General features: G+C 39.3%; 1 protein-coding gene across 20 annotated transcripts in view; it reads left to right on the top strand.

The window, feature by feature from the left end:
* GRAMD2B (GRAM domain containing 2B) overlaps positions 1 to 17,671 on the top strand; it is a 210,067-nt gene that overhangs the window by 132,381 nt on the left and 60,015 nt on the right. For 3 of the 20 annotated variants that reach the window (XM_024356716.3, XM_009449575.3, XM_009449579.3), the window contains exon 1: positions 7,124 to 7,437. The exons of 3 other annotated variants lie outside the window; for them this stretch is intronic. Coding sequence is in view for 9 of the 17 variants with exons in the window: in XM_001156709.6 (XP_001156709.1) it covers positions 7,355 to 7,437 (83 nt within the window). In the remaining 8 variants the exon portion in view is untranslated. Of the gene's footprint in view, positions 1 to 6,811; positions 7,438 to 17,671 lie in introns of those variants that run through there. 14 more of the 20 variants (XM_016953714.4, XM_063811498.1, XM_009449581.5 and 11 more) reach the window with 9 other exon arrangements.

Genomic DNA, 17,671 nt, shown 5'->3' on the forward strand with positions numbered 1-17,671 from the left:
ATGAACCAAAGATTTTCCTTTTTGTTATGGGGAGGAAATTATTGTCATATTTCTTTTTTGCTTACTTCTTTTCTTCCTGCAAAGTGAAAAAAAAGAGTAATTATTCAGCATTAGAACATCTCAGGTCAGTAAGAGTTCCACAGGAGTATGGTTGAAACTCAGTGGTTAGAAAAAACCACTCAATGATTCATTCACTCAACAAATATTTATTGAGCATCTAACATGAACTAGACTCTGTGAACACAGGAACGAACATGACCAACAAGGTTCTTGTCTTTGAGAAGATTCCATTGTTGTGGGAGAGGACAGATAATAAACCAAGGGACAGAAAACATCTTCTGTGAGATTCCATCCTTCTCCCGCCAACCTTCTCCTCCTCCCTTATACTCCAGGCACAGTGGAGAACACTGGCCTTCTTTCCATTCTTAAAATATGCCAAGCCCAGTCCTGGCTCAGGGTCTGTACCTTCGCTCTTCCCTCTGGCTGGCAAGCTCTGCAACCGGATCTTCACATTGCTTCCTCCTCCTCACTGAAGGCTCAGCCGAGATGTCACCTCTCAAAGAAGCCTCCCTGATCATCCCCTAAAATAGGCCTCCCTCAAGCTCTATCCTTTTCTATTTTATTTCCTTTACATCTCTTACTCATTGAAACTGTGCTATTTATGTACTGACTTGTTAAATTCTCAGTCTCTCCCACTAGAATGTCAGAGCCACAACAGCATGGGTTTTACCTGGTTTGTTCACTTCTATATCTCATGCATTTACAACAGTACTGTTAGAAATGTCCATTTACCCACATGCCTAATGACAAAGTATCTATAGTCAGAGGGCCTAATCTATTATCTGCACTGTGATATCTGGTCTCTCTAGATGGCCCCTAGTGAGTTGGTATTCACATCTTGTGTAGTTCTCTCACCTTGAATCTGGGCTAGCCCTATGGCTTACCTTTGACCAAGAGAATGCAGCATAGGAAAAGCTGCAAGACCTCCAACTGTCTCATAGGAAGCCTTGGAGATTCTACCTTGGTGTTATAGGACACATGGTCTGGAGGATGCCAGAGAACAAGTTAAAAAAAAATCCAACTGTACTGAGATGGCCATGCTGTAGGGCAGCCAAAGCTAGCCACGTGGAGCACTGCACAGACACTGAAATGCTCAGCTAGCCTTCAGCTCTTCCAGCCATCCCAGCTGAAGCACCAGACCTGGGAATGAAAATTCCATCTTGCACATCCAGCTTAGCTGAGTCTTCAAATGACTTCAAACCCGGCCTTTATCTGAGTGCAAATGCATGAGTGATCACAAGTGACAACCATTCAGCTGAGCCCAGTCAATCCACAGAACCATGAGAGGTAATAATAAATTATTGTTTTAAGCCACCAGGTTTTGAGGTGGTTAGTTATACAGCAACAGATAACTGCAAAATGCAGCCACCAAAGATAACTCTAGATTCAAACATTTCTTTCCCCCACAAACATTATATTCACACCTGAAGGTCCTTGGGCTTTCTCTCCAACACGCTCTCCTAAAAGATATGTGTCTTTGCCACTAACAAAATTTGTTTGGCACATTCACTCTCCTACAACCCTAAAAGTACCCCCCTGCAAGTCAGGAAAACTGGATCTTTGTTCTCATGAGACGACTGTAATTTTGGCCAAGTCACTGAACTCCGTGAAAGCTTGGGCTTTTCTCTGAAAAATGATGGTGGAATTTTATTTTTAAATTGTGTTCAGTGTGTGGCAGGCCAAATAGAAATTAAGAAAGAACACAAATATATTAAACAGATACAAGTAGAAGTGTTTTAATTGAAGCAGGAGAGACTGCATTGAAATAGCAGCAGGAAATAGGCCCAGGAGTCAGAACACCTGAGTTCAAGTGCTGGGTCCTCCCCTCACTAGACCAAAGAGCCCTGGCCTCCTACAGAACCCAGCATGAAAACCACCATGCTGGATGATCGCAGGGACCCTCCCAATTCACACATGGTGATCTGTAATATTTGCCATATACAAAATAGGCATGTACTTTAAAACTCTGAGATAGATATTAATGTATTGTTTCTGTGGCATCATTTATTTTAATTCTTAAAAAATAACATGAACTGGAAGAGTTTTTTTTACTGCTTCTGCTTTCTCAATTAACCAGATTTAAATTAGTGTTACAAAACTACACTCTGGCCCCTGGACCAGTAAGCCCTTGCCATCTTGCCTATTCCTCTGAGCATGAGTGCTAAGCATAGTGGTTGCTTCATCTCTAGGAAGAGAAATAGAAGATTTCAAATATCTCAATCTGCAGTGTTACTTGGCTTTGGAAATATTGGCTTAAAACTACTCTACTAAATTTTTAAATCTTATTTTCAAAGCCCTCCAGCATAGAAGATTCCATAATCTACTACAGAGTTCCATTCCAATGTTTCATGGTTATATTCATTGGGAACCTTTTCTTCGTATTGACATAAATCATTCAACAAAGGTACCCATTCAGATAATGCTTCTCAACTTTCATTCTTACAATTTTTTTGAAAGTCTTAGAATTAAGTTCTTAATTGTCACTGTGTGTTTCTCTTCTGAACTCGCTCCATTTTTCCTATTTTCTTCTTTGGATACTGGCTTTAATTGAAAACAGGAATGGTCTGAGAAGTGTTCCTGGAATTCTTTTACTTATAAAATATCATGCATAGTTAAGTTATCACAGAGCTTCCAGGTTTCATCTTGATAAGGTCATTAACATCTTCTAAAACCTAGCATCAGACAATATGCAAAAAATTACAGGCATGTGATGATACTTACCTATACTTATATTGGTTAATAAATACCCCACCACATGTTTTAAGTTAGGTAACTATAATATTTGACCATACATTGTGTATTAGTCCATTCTCACACTGCTATAAGGAATTACCTGAGATTGGGTAATTTATAAAGAAAAGAGGTTTAATCAGCTCACGGTTCTGTGGGCAGTGCAGACTTCTGCTTCTGGGGAGGCCTCAGGAAACTTACAATCATAGTGAAAGGCAAAGGGGAAGCAAGCACCATCTTCACATGGTGAAGCGAGAGAGAGGCAAGAGAGAGAGAGAGAGCGAGAGAGAGTGCAAAGGGGGAGGTGCTACACACTTTCAAACAACCAGATCTCATGAGAACTCTATCACAAGACAGCACTAGGAGGGTGGTGCTACACCATTAGAAACCACCACTATGATCCAATCACTTCCCATCTCCAACACTCGGGATCCCAATTCAACATGAGATTTGGGTGGGGACACAGAGCCAAACCGTATCACCTTGCAACCAAATCTCCACTCAAGTCTCCAAACGCATTATTTGTACTCTGCCCCCAAGAGTATGAACAGATGCACAGTGTATGTGCTCAATGTTAAGGAAGGCCAATATCTGACCAATATCAAACATCAAAGCTGTTTGCATAGAAGCTCCCACCCACCTAAGGTGTTATGTCTGGCATCTTCTACCAAAGTGGTTTTAAAAACTAGAAAAAGTATCAGCTAGAAATCTTCTTTGCTTTTGCCAGGCATGGTGGCTCACGCCTGTAATCCCAGCACTTTGGGAGGCCAAGGTGGGCAGATCACCAGGTCAGGAGTTCGAGACCAGCCTGGCCAATATGGTGAAACCCCGTCTCCACTAAAAATACAAAAATTAGCTGGGCGTGGTGGTGTGTGCCTGTAGTCCCAGCTACTCAAGAGGCTGAGGCAGGAGAATTGCTTGAACCCAGGAGGCAGAGGTTACAGTGAGCTGAGATCGTGCCACTGCACTCCAGCCTGGGCAACAGAGTGAGACTCTTTCTCAAAAAAAAAAAAAAAGAAAGAAAGAAAAGAAATGAAATCTTCTTTGCTTTTAAAAACAAGAATTTAGATTCCCAGAGACTTAGAGGAAGAAAAATAATGTCTCTTATTGGTACAATATCAAAGGGCATCCTAAAACATATTTTAGGCATAATCTTTTTATCTTGTCTCCTCTCACATATCATAGGCATAATCTTACATCTCTATTTTGTCACATGGCAATGACATTTCCTTTATTGTTTATCTGCCGTGCCTCTTTAATACTATATTCCATATATTACTGTAGAATAGCCCCAAGAATAAACAAATTAGGCAGTTGTTTAACAATGCCTTTTAAACGTAAGCAAACGTCAGTAGGTAAAATATTGTAGCTTACTTGCTCCTTTCTAATTCTTCCACTCTAGGAAAAGACTGATATTTTCCCTACCAGCCCTGCCTTCCACTTCAACCTCACCTGCTCCTTCTCACTTAAAACCACACCATTGGAAGTCTTCATACCATGCACTAAAGAACTTTAAGCTATTTTAGAGTAACTGAGAGCTCTTTATTTGAGCCATAAGCCCATGCTAAGACTGCTTTGAATACTTGCCCTTACTCATGCATTAAAAGAGGGCTGACCATGATTTCTCAAAAGGGTAAACATAGACTACCATATGACCCAGCAAGTCTACTCCTAGGTATATATCCAAAAGAAATGAAATCAGGGACTCAGACAAACATTTGCACACCCATGTTCATAGCAGCATCATTCACAATAGACAAAAGCTAGAAACAACCCAAGGGTCCATCAACAGATAAACGGGCAACCCAAATGTGGTATATACATGCAATGGAATATCATCCAGCCAAAAAAAAATGAAATTTGGATATATGCTATGACATGGATTGACCTTGAAAACATTACACTGAGTGAAACAAGCCAGACACAAAAGGAAAAATATTGTATGATTCCACTTATGTCAGGTACCTAAAACAGACAAATTTATAGAGACAGAAAGTAAACTAGAGGCTACCAGAGGCTGGGAGGAGGTGAGAAAGAAAGAGTTATTGTTTAATGTATTTAATGGGAGTTTATGCCAAGGATGATAAAAAAAAGTTTTGGGTACAGATAAGTGGTGATAGTTAAATAACATTGTGGAAGTGTTGAATGCCACTGAATTATACACTTATTAAAATGATAAATAGTAATGTTATGTATATTTTACCACAATAAACAAATTACTTAGGGGGGAAAAGTCAGTCTGATCTGAGCTCTGTATGAGAAGTTGGAGTGCACCTGAGATCAGAGAGTCCTCATCCAGAGTTTGGGAAATTGACAACCTCATCTCTGTTCCAAACCTATCCCTATCCTGAGGAGGGTGGGGATCTCAAGCAAAGATCTAGAGGTGAAGGCATCAGGAATGTCCCCAGGAAGAGGCAACTATGGGCACCAAGGAGACAGCCTTCAAGCTTTCAGGTCACCCAGAGTTTTCCCCATCCCACCTAGCACAGCTCCTATAGCAAAGCAGTCAGTGGTCAGGAAGAAAAAAGAGAGAGAGGCCTGACTAAGCCAACTCTTCTGGAATTTATGTAAGCTTTTTTCTTTCACTTATTTTTCAAATGTCACAAACATCAATTTTGGAGCAAGCAGCCTACAAAAAGATGCTTTTGTTCTCTCAGCCTAATGATATATGAGTAAAAAGAGAAGGAATAAGAAAACTTTGGAAAGAACTTGCACCTCCAAAATGTTTGAAGTTATTTAGAAGGTTAGGTGTTTTACACACACATACACCCTACAAACTACATACATACATGTACATACTATGGTTGTATAGTCTTTGTAATACTCTTAAATCTAAACTTTATTTTAAGAGAAAAATGAAGGACTTGCAGCCCCAGAACATAGTTAGTCGTTTTTTCCCAGGCATGTCATGCTCTACTGTTGCCACTTGTAATTGTTTTGAAGTCAAGTCAGGCTTCCAATAATAACGTTTATATTAATTATTCTAATTGTCAACTACTCCATAGCAAATTAGAAAACCACCAACACAAATGTCATTTGCTATAACAAGTCAATGTTTATACAAGCTTGCCCAACCTGCAGCCCAGAACAGCTGTGAATATAGCCCAATACAAATTCATAAACTGTCTTATAACATGGTGACATTTATGCACGGATTTTTTTTTTTTTTTTGAGACAGGGTCTCACTCTGTTGCCCAGACTGGAGTGCAGCGGTGCATCTTGGCCCACCACAACCTCCATCTCCCAGGCTCAAGTGATTCTCCTGCCTCAGCCTCCCAAATAGCTGGGATTACAGGCACCTGCGCCACCTCACCCAGCTAATTTTTGTATTTTTAGTAGAGATGGGGTTTCACTAGGTTGGCCATGCTAGTCTCGAACTCCTGACCTCAAATGATCCACCGCCTTGGCCTCCCAAACTGCTGGGATTACAGGCGTAAGCCACCGTGCCTGGCCCCTGCACAGACCTTTTTTAAAGCTCATCATCTATCCTTAGTGTTAGTATATTTTATGTGTGGCCCAAGACAGTTCGTCTTCTTCCAGTGTGACCCAGGGAAGCCAAAAGATTGGACACCCCTGATTGAGAACAATGCCTGGAACTTTGTAACTCTCAAAAGTTTGTTCAATGAATGAATGAGCGAATGCTTCCAATACAAAACCTTAGAACAGGCAAGTCAAAATGTCACCAAAAGGTGGGAAGAAGAGGCATTCACGGTACTGGTTGAGTGCATAGTAAATAAGGTACTTGCACAACTATGGGCAACAAAGAGACGGCTTGGGAATTATCAAACACCAATTTTGATTTTGATGAGAACAGTCATAACCCAATATTTGAAGATTTTGATGGTTGCTTCTTCTTTTCCCCTCTAACCGCGCCCCCCCCCACCCCAGAACGATGAAGGGTTAACCAAAACACCACCAAAGGCAACTACTTATTACCTTTGTTATTCCCACATAAAAAATTGAGCAGACCTATTGTTTAAGCAGAAGAGGCAGTCCCTCAATGAAGCAATATCCTGTTTGAATAATTTAGGATGGGGCATAGGCCAGCCCACACAGCGCATTTGTGTGACAGGGCGTCCCACTCAGACGTCTCCATTTCCGGTATCTAGAGCCGGCTGCCCTCTAAAAATCCCCCTGTTACAGTCGGGATAGAAAACAAAAAGCCTAATTTACCAGGAGGCTAAACCGATTGTGCCTTCTTAGGCAAATGTTCCACCTGCTTGGCCAATTAGCTTCCTCTCCCGAAAGACTCGTTCAACAGGTTTCCTTTTTCTCTTCTCTGCCTCCTGGGTTGGGGAAAGAGGCTGTCACTTCGCTTCGACCCTCCCCTTCCCTCCCTCTCGGCTTTTCCACAGTGGGTCGGACCAATCGCGCCCGCTCCGACGTGTCCAGGTCCGCGGCCCCGGGAGCTTGGCGCGGCCCGGCCTGGAGGCGCTGGGCAGAGGGTGCAGGGGAGGGCACGGCGCCGCTTGCTTGGCCTGCGCACCCGGACCTAGAAGCCGGGACGAGCCGGGGCAGAGCCAGGCGTGCGGAAGTCTGAAGGTGCCCTCCAGACACGGCCCCGATGACTGAACTACAGCAAGATGTGGAAGACACAAAGCCTGCGAAAGTGCTCGGGAAGAGGGAGAGCAAACTTGGCTCAGCCCAGTGAGTATTCTCAGCTGGGACCCATCCAAGGAGGTGGGAGGAGCGCAGCCTAAACTTCTCTGCCCCGGGACGCATTTTGGGTGGATGCGGATTTCTGGAGTTTCTATATGGACAATCTTGTGGCTCTCTCTCTCTCTCTCACTCTCTCTCTCTGTCTAGATATTCAGTTAAGGAGATGGTTTAGATTGATTGAAAAGTCTACTGTAGGATTTAAACAAATTCTCTTAATTCAAAACTCACTGGATGTTGGGAAAATAATTTTGTAGAAAATAAGCCTAACCACATTGAAGCTCAGAGTCCCAACACAGCCCTTCGTTTAGAATGACCATTTTCACAAATTCATTTTAGTTCAGCAAATAATTGAGTATCTACTTGTTCAATAACGATGGGCAATACAAGGATAAATGTTATTTTGGATCTGCCCTTCTGGAACTTCAAGAGCAGAGTGGGGATGGGGGAAGCACAAATGAATATTACTGTACTTCAAGGGACTTTGGTGACCATTGCCACATTAAACACACAGACAAGGTATGATAAAGAGTTTAGCCTATAATTGAGTCTTCTCTACTTTTAAAATATTTATCTATTTTGCAGTCTTTGGTAAAATTGGTTTGGGAGGAGAGGTTGTTTTTTTCCTACAAAGTGGTATTTTCTAAGCCTACTGAAGTCACTTCTAATTCAGTCTATGATTTTAGACACTAACCCTTCTGAGCTCTAAAACTCTTGTTCTGGTATCAGGATATGAGTAATTTAGGAAAGAGGGATATGTATTATCATAAGGTTATACTGATGTGATAATTCCACTTTGAAATCATTTTAAGTTGCCAAATTTTTGTGCTTAGAAACCCGGTCTAACTTCTGTTTTGGACTTCATAACTTACATTAATTATCACTAGACTCAAAGTCTTGTTGAAGTCTGGGTGTCCCCATGGACATTTCTTCTAAGAGGGTTAGAATGACTTGCTCCTCACAATTTCCCTGCGTCTGTAACTGCACCCATGTAGGCCTCATCACCTAGAGCCTTAGCCTCCTTAATAATAGTAGCTGGCACTTACTGAGAATGCTTACTATGTGACAGGGAGTGTGCTCAATACTTTAAATGCATTCTCACAAAGAATGAGGCAGGTGCTATTATTTCCATGTTGCAGATAAAAGCACTGAAGCTCTGAGAAGCTAAGCAGCTAGGCAGAGTCACAAAGTTAATAAAAGAGCAGCCAGGATTCAAGCCCAGGTCTCCTAACTTTACAGCATGAACTTAGAACCACTATGCTGTACACCGGTTCCTCTGTTCCAGAATCTATGATGGCCTTCCATGGCCTACTCTTAAAAATAGGCTCCTCTGCCAAGATTTTAAGATCCTTCATGATCTGGACCCACACAGACCATTGCAACCTCACTTCCTAATACTAGTCAGCATGCACATCTTTTATAGCCAAACAATCATACTAGCAGCCCTATACTTAAAGGGGTGATAGGCAGCACTCCCATGTTCATTGCACATTACTCACAATAGCCAAGATATGAAATCAACCTAAGTGTCCATCAACAGATGAATGGATAAGAAAATGTGCTATATACACAAGATACGAAATCAATCTAAGTGTCTATCAATGGATAAAGGGATAAGAAAATGTAGTATATATACACAATATCATTCAGCCTTTAAAAAGAAAGATCATTTGTGACATGGATGAACCTAGAGGACGTACGTTAGACAAAATAAGCCAGGAATAGAAAAACAAACACTGCATGATCTCACTTAAGTGTGACATCTGAAAAAGTTGACTCAGGCCAGGCAGGGACTGTGGCTCATGCCCATAATCCCAACACTTTGGGAGGCCGAGGCTGGAGGATCACTTGAGCCCAGGAATTTAAAACCAGCCTGGGCAACAAAGTGAGACCCTGTCTCTACAGAAAAAAAAAAAAATAAGTTAAGCATGATGGCGCACACCTGTGGTCCCAGCTGCTCGGGAGGCTGAGGTGGGAGAATCTCTTGAGCCCAGGCAGTTGAGGCTACAGTGAGCCATGTTCATGCCACTGCATTCCAGCCTGGACACAGAGTGAGACCCTGTCTCAAAACTAAAATTTAATTTAATTTAAAAATAAATTTAGAAGTTGGATTCATAGAAATAGACAGTAGAATGGTGGTTGCCAGGCGCTGGAAGGTAGAAAGGGTGGGGAAGGAGGGAATAGGGAGTTGATCAGAGGGTACGAAGTTTCAGTTAGGAGTAATAAGTTTTGAGATCTATTGCACAGCAAGGAGATTAGTGAATAATAATATGTTGTATATTTCAAAATAACTAAGAGTAAATTTCAAATGTCTCACCATAAAAAATGATAGGTAAGCAAGACCATAGGTATGTTGCTTGATTTAATCATGCCACATTGTATACATATACCAAAACATTACCTTGTACCCCATAAATGTAAACAATTATGATTTGTCAATTAAAAATAATATTAATTTTAAAATAATTTAAAAATATATTTCTTATAAAATTCAAAAAAAGAAGTGATATGCAGAAGGAATAAGGAACTGGTATGCCAAACATAGGAGCGAATGAATCCCCTTCTGTCTTCACTTTTCCTTACTGCTATTCCTTTCCCCTCTCTCCTCTCTCTTCATCTACTTCTAGAAATCAACTCAAGTTTTCCTTCATGTGAAGCCTTCCTTCATTACTGGCCATACTCATCTCTTCTTTACCAGTGCTCACCTTGTACATATGTGGCTTCCACCTCATAGAATTTATCTGCTGTTATTATGACGATTAATTAACAATTAATGTTTATTGACAGTTTAGTTTGTACAAAGTACTGTTTCAAGTTGTTAACATATATTAATTCACCCACTAATCCAGTTGTATTAGTTATCTTTCCTCTAAATAGGTTGCAGACTCAGATTACATTTTTCCTTATTGAATTTCTCAGAGGGCCCAACCAACAGTCACTTTCAAGTACCATCTGTTGGTGAGCTGGGGAAGCTAAGACCCCAGACCCAGTAATTAAGATATATACTGTAATACGCTTGTAGCTGACATTCAGCTTGACTATGTCAGGGGAAATTCTACGTTTAAAATGTTTCTTAATCACATTTCCTATCAGTAGTGGTTAGAATTTCTAGGTAGATTTACTTGCCCGAGAGCTGTGGCTAATTTGTTCATCTTTGTGCTAGAAGGTGAAGCTGCTGATACACTCATCACCGAACTGCATATTTGATTAAAAAATACAATGAACCCCTTTCTGACCAAGAATAAGTACTTTAGCTGTATATTTCCTTTTGAGATCCTAATTTTCTCCACTTGTATTACCTTTTTCATTCTGAATTTTATGTTCCCAGTACTTTAATAGTCGTAGCATAGCCAGACTTTTTTTTGACACACATTTTTGTTTTCCTTCGAGAGGCCAGAATACCCTTGCTCTAACTTTTGTTTGTTTGTTTGTTATTTAAGTTCTGGGGTACCTGTGCACAAGGTGCAGGTTTATTACATAGGAATACATGTGCCATGTTGGTTTGCTGCACCCATCAACCCATCATTTACGTTAGGTATTTCTCCTAATGCTATCCCTCCCCCAAACCCCTACACTTGACACACATTTTATGAAACACACCTTTATTTCTTAAAGTTTCTTCTGGATCTCATTTAGTAATATCCAGGTTACTTTTAATGAATTTCAACAAGTACCCAAATACCCAAAATGAATGCTGATATATTCTGAGCAAAAGTTACCTTGATTCATGTTTCAAATAACGAATTAAATTACAGGTAATATCATTCAAATTGCAATTTGAATTTTTAACATTTGAACTTTAATAACTTGAGGTGTAAGAATTTTAGAAATATGTCCAACTCCATATGTACGTAGGAAAAGGATAGATGTGGGCAACAAGAACATTTACCTTAAAAGGAAGCGCTCTGGTATTATCAATAAAGGTTGGTTATTTTTAGTATATATTTTTACTTAAAATAGTGAATTCAAGTAAAAATAAATGACCGCAGTGGCAACATCTCTCATCTAAACTATCCATCTTTGTGCATGGCATGTTGGAGTACTTGACAAACAGAACACAGATTGAAGTTGGGAACTGATCTTGAATTAGAAGCGAGAGAAATAAAGGCAAATAATTGTTGGACCTAACTCAGTTTCTTAGTGCTTACTTAATTCCAAACTTTGAAAGCTCCCATTTAGCAAAAGAAGATTCTCTCTCTATCTATGTATGTGTGTGCATATAATTTTTTTTTTTTTAATTTCCAGGTCATCAGATCTGACAGGCTGGGCGTGGTAGCTCACTATAATCCAGCATTTTGGGAGGCCGAGGCAGGTGGATCACTTGAGGCCAAGAGTTTGAGACCAGCCTGGCCAACATGGTGAAACCCCGTCTCTACTATAAATACAAAAATTAACCAGGCGTGATGGCTCATGCCTGTAATCCCAACTACTAGGGAGGCTGAGGTGAGAGACCTGGGAGGCAGAGGTTGCAGTGAGCCAAGATCATGGATCATGTCACTGCACTCCAGCCTGGGCAACATAACAAGATCCAGTTCACTTTTCATTATAAACTTTGGGGTAGGAAAGAATGATGTATAACATGTTTTAACATATATTCACCCACTAATCCACTAAATATGGGCCTTCAATGTATGAAAACTCATATTGTAAAATGGTATACATATTATATTTATAAATTATATTAAACAAATTATATTAAAGTATAACACCCAATAGAGGAGTTTTAAAAAATGGAGAAAAATAAACAGTGTGTGTTCTAGTTTGAAAGGTTTTGAAAAAAATATATAGTGAACCAAATCAGCTCTATGACTGGAGGTTAATATCACAGAAAATGCTGATTTATCTGGGCAGTACATGAAGTAGTTAAGAATGCAGGCTCTAGGAAACTAGTATTTGAATTCTGGCTTTCCTGTCTCCTACAGGTGTGACTCTGGCAAGTTACTCAGCACCTCTAAGTCTCTGTTTCATCATCTATAATGGGGAGTACTTAAGTCAGCTATTTGATACAGGCTTGCTTTGAAGTTTAAATGGGAAATGTAAGAACACACACTTTTCAAAAGAAGACATATATACAGCCAACAATCATGAAAAAAAGCTCAACATCACTAATCATTAGCGAAACGCAAATCAAAACTACAATGAAATTCCATCTCACACCAGTCAGGATGGCAATTATTAGAAAGTCAAAAAAATAACAGATGCTGGCAAGGTTGCAGAGAAAAAAGAATGCTTATTCACTGTTGGTGGGGGTGTAAATTAGTTTGACCATCGTGGAAGACAGTGTGGCAATTCCTCAAATACCCAAAGACAGAAATACCATTCAACTCAGCAATCCCTTTACTGGGTATATACCCAGAGGAATATAAATTGTTCTTTTATAAAGACACATGCATGTGTATGTTCACTGCAGCACTATTCACAATAGCAAAGACATGGAATCAACCTAAATGCCCATCAATGGTAGACTGCATAAAGAAAATATGGTATATATACACCATGGAATACTATCCAGCCATAAAAACGAGATCACATCCTTTGCAGGGACATGAATGGAGCTGGAGGCCATTATCTTTAGCAAACAAATGCAGGAACAAAAAACCAAATACCGCATGTTGTCACTTATAAGCGGGAGCTAAATGATGAGAACACATGGACACACAGAGGGGAAACACACACACTGGGATCTATTGGAGTGTGGAGGGTGGGAGGAGGGAGAAATCAGGAAAAATAACTAATGGGTACTAGGTTTAATACCTGAGTGACAAAATAATCTGTATAACAAACCCCCATGATACAAGTTTACCTATATGACAAACCTGCATATGTACCCCTGAACTTAAAATCAATGTTAAAGAAAAAAGTAAAATAAAAAAGAAATGTACTTCACCTAGTGCCTACATATTATCAGCTCTCCATAAACTGTAGCTGTATTAGTCCTCACTTTTTAACATCTGGGACATGCTATGGGGTGGAGGTGGGAGGATGGCATGAAATGTAATTAAACTAAATGGTCAAACTTCAAAGAGGTCAAATGCTTACAGTAGCCTGCAACAATGTTCTATAAAGTGACCGTGAGGACTCTTGTGACAGCACCTGAGCATTTCTTTGAATCTAACCAGGTGTGTTGGTTTTTACTTTATGCTAAAAGGATCTCATGCCATGAGTATTTTGTGACCTTCCAGCGAATTTAAATATTGCTTACTGATTTGGTGTTATACATCTGTTGTCCAATACTTCTATCCATCATCCACTGATTCCACATTCTGCTTCCTGGCACTGAGCTTTTTACTCATGGACTCTCAGCTTTAAACGGTTTCCACTTGCTAAACTTCAACAGAACTGTCCTTTAACACCTTTCTAATTTTTTAAATGTTCAGCTTTAGCCACTTTGCACATTTTCAAATGTAATAAAGCAAAGATCCTTGAGAGAGGTTCCTCCTCAGCCACCTTAATGACTGCTTCTTTATCCTTAAAGAGGAGTGTTTTATGCGAAGTTTGATTCGTTACCTTGAGAAGAGAAGCAGAACCAACTTAAACTACATTTCCTTAAGTAGACTAATTTACATTCCCTAAGATAGACATATGTAGCCGTCATTGGTCACTCCATGTGTGTCAAAGGTTTCTGTATTTATAATGGACATGATGTCCCAAGATGCATAGTATTTGTAAGAACTTTACTGAGTTTTTACCTCATAAAATTTACCCATTTCCAGGTGTAATTCCATGACTCTTAGTAACATTACCAAGTGATGCACCGTCACCATAACCCAGTTTAAGAACATTTTCATCCCTCCAATGAGATCCCTCAGGTACATTTATTCTTAATCCTTATTTCAATTCCCAACCCCAGCCCTAGGCAATCACTACCTACTCCCTATCTCTATAAATCTGCCTTTTCTGGGTATTTCATAGAAATCTTTTTTCCATAGGCTTGATTTAAAGACAATTAGATTAGATCTTTTACTAAGGCTTTTACTCTATAAATATATGTCTTTTCACAAAAAAAAAAAAAGAAAAAGAAAATAAAGGGCTTTCATGTAGCAAGAGAAACAAGATTGTAAGCATCTTAAAGACAGGTCAGTGCCTTATACTTTGTAACAATAAACATCTGTTGAATGTTGACTAAGTGACATTCGTACTTAAGATTTTGAAAACTTCCCAAACCACAACATCAAAGAGAACTCAGGCTGTGATACTTGGGTACTTTTTTTTATGACCTCTTAAAATTTTGCATCTAATATTTATTACTGGTTTTTTTAAGTGACAGAATTGGAACATAATCTTCCCATAGGGGTTGATATTTTTTAAAGCAATACATGTATAAAGTCAGAAATTAAAACAATATAGATAGATACAAAATGAAAAATGGAGGCCTTCATCCTGTCTCCCACCTTATAGTTCCTTGTCTCAAAGTTAACACTTCCCAACGTTTTGGTCTTTTTTTCTTATGCTATTGTCATTTTAAGGCCAGAATCAAGTTTTTTGTTGATTAGTTTTCTTTGTTTTTAGACTATCCAACTTTAGCTGACTATAAATGTGTTGAACTTGGCGACTTGAAGCATCTCGTGAGATTGTTATGATTAAGTGTGATCACACAGTATCTGCACACCATAGGAGAGCTCAATAAATGGCAGGCATTACTCTCAAATACTATTTTTTCCAAGCTTCTTTGCAGAATAGTTATCCACCCATAAAATGAATTCATAGTTTTAACACTAGTAAACAAACCCATTAGAATACGATCTTATGGTGATGACCTTAGCAAGGTAGACCCCCAGTGTTAAACAGAGGAATTGTGACTGAGCCATCCTGCCAATTCATTTTCTTAATCTCTTCTGTTCCTCTCTTCTAGTCTGGATGATCCTAGACAGACCCCCTAATTAGATGAGGTAGTGATATCTGGGCCACCCTCTGAACAATTCAATAGAGGGCACAATGGTGATAAGACCTGTTTTAAAAGGGAAGAGACCAAGGTAAGAGAAGTGGAAATGTGAAGTTGGAGAAAGTGAGTAAAGAGATGAGGAGAAAATAGAAGAGAGTTGGGAAAAGAGAGAGGGAAATAATACTGAGTTATATTGAAAGGAGAAAGAAAAAAAATTGGCTAATTTACCATTAACCTGCATAATCTTCCTCTTCTGCCCTGGAAGATATTCCTTCTTTTCTCTCTGTATTCTATTCCGTGTCTTGTCTCAAGCAATGAGATGAGGTTTTGACATGCCTCTTCTTCCCTAATGGGGATTTTTGTTTTGTTTTGTTTTGTTTTTCAAGACAGGGTCTCATTCTATCACCCAGGAGTGCAGTGGCGTGATCACAGCTCACTGCAGTCTCAACCTCTCTGGGCTCAGGTGGTCCTCCCACCTCAGCCTCCAGAGTAGCTGGGACTACAGGCGTGCACCACCGGGCCCGGCTATTTTTCTTATTTTTTGTTGAGACAGGGTTTCACCATGTTACTCAGACTGGTCTTGAACTCCTGGCTTCAAGAGATTTGCCCACCTCAGCCTCCCAAAGTGCTGGGATTACAGGCGTGAGACACCATGACCAGCCCTAGTGGAGATGTTGATCTGTGTATACATGTTGGTGTTTTCTTAAAGTCCATATATATCAGGTGTATGATTATATCCATATTTGTTGTCTTTCACATTATGCCCAACTTGTGCAGTAAGTTAAAAACCAGGAAGAACCTCAGAAAAACAGTATGCTAATTTTTGTGTCCTTTATAATAATTAAGAATTATCATCTGAAAGCAGTTGTGTTTCTACAAATGATTCTGAAAGCTTTAGTGTGTATTGCTGTGAAATGTGTATTGTGAGTTGAATTGCTATATATCGATAGTGATGAAAAACTATCAATTCATCATGACAACTTTTATTATCACTACATTGTTTCTATAATTCATTAGAAAATAACACCTCATTAGATCTATTTAATCCTTAAATATTATGCAGGATACTCTGTGTAATATACAGTGTGGTCCTCAAAGAGCCTACATTTATTGTTAAGAATATATTTCTTTTCCTCCCGCTCTCCCTTCCTCCCTTAATAACAAAGTTCCATAGTATATAAAGTTGGACTTGTTTTGATGTGAAGTTGGTAGATTTCTTAGGTATGTTCTCGATTTGATCAGGATCTTTTCTGAAAATTTTAGAAAGAATGACAGCACCTTTTCTCAAATTCTAAAATCACAAAATATCAGACCTTGCATCAGAATAATAAATGGCATATGAGCTATAAGAGAAAAGCAGTATTTGACAGTTGATGATGAACAGAGGGATTTGATTGAGTACTCAACTGACATTTACAAGTACTTTTGCACCATGGGTACCATGCTAAGTGTCTTGAATATCACCAGGATGAAACACATAAAGCCTTTGCCATAAGGAAAATGGAATAGAGAGGAAAGGAATGTTTTGTTTTGAGATTCGATCTTCTTTCAAAGAAGAAACTAAGTAGCTCCAGAAAATATATCAAAGCTTAGACAAGATGAAGTAATATCATTGCTATTCATTAGACACTATTCAAAGTGCTTTTACAGATATACATATAATAAGGTAGGTACTATTTCCATCACATTTTATATGTAGGAGGAACACAGTGACTTGCCCAAGTCATAACAGCTGTTAAAGTGTTGAAGCCAAAATAGAAAGGCAGGCAGTCTAAACTGAACCAGCTTCCTAAAATCACTGATTATACAACCTCACTAGATTTACGAAGGGCAAAGATGCAGAAGACAAAGTAACTCCCATTAAAGTCTGTGCATCCCTGCGTAGCTCTCTTAACTTTTGTACGTGTGTTTTCTAATCATAAAAGGAAGATTTATTTCCATTCTACAATTCTAACATTGAAAGAATTTCTAATGTTCTGTAGAAGACAAGATTAGCTGTCAATTAAGCACTTGTGCTTTCTCTGTATTGTTAAACACAGGTACCTCTTTGGATACTTGCATATTTATCTGTGCTCCAGCTTAGCAGTAGAGAAGTTCATTTTTTCAGTTGAAGCTCTATGTCGTAATTGGCACAGCAGTCATTCATGGATTCCAATTTTTAAAAACCATAGATGGGTTCTTCTTTGCACAAGTACAGAGTGTTTCTATAAAGTGATGTGACTGATGTGTTTTAAAAGCATGTGAATGTTGTGTCTTTAAAAGTAGTCACCAAAGGAACCCAAGAACTTTTCCAACAATGCGGCAATTGCACAAAATCTTTTTGAAATTCTTCTTGTAGTGTTA

Source organism: Pan troglodytes, chromosome 4 (assembly GCF_028858775.2).
Source record: "Pan troglodytes isolate AG18354 chromosome 4, NHGRI_mPanTro3-v2.0_pri, whole genome shotgun sequence".
Taxonomy (NCBI): domain Eukaryota; kingdom Metazoa; phylum Chordata; class Mammalia; order Primates; family Hominidae; genus Pan; species Pan troglodytes.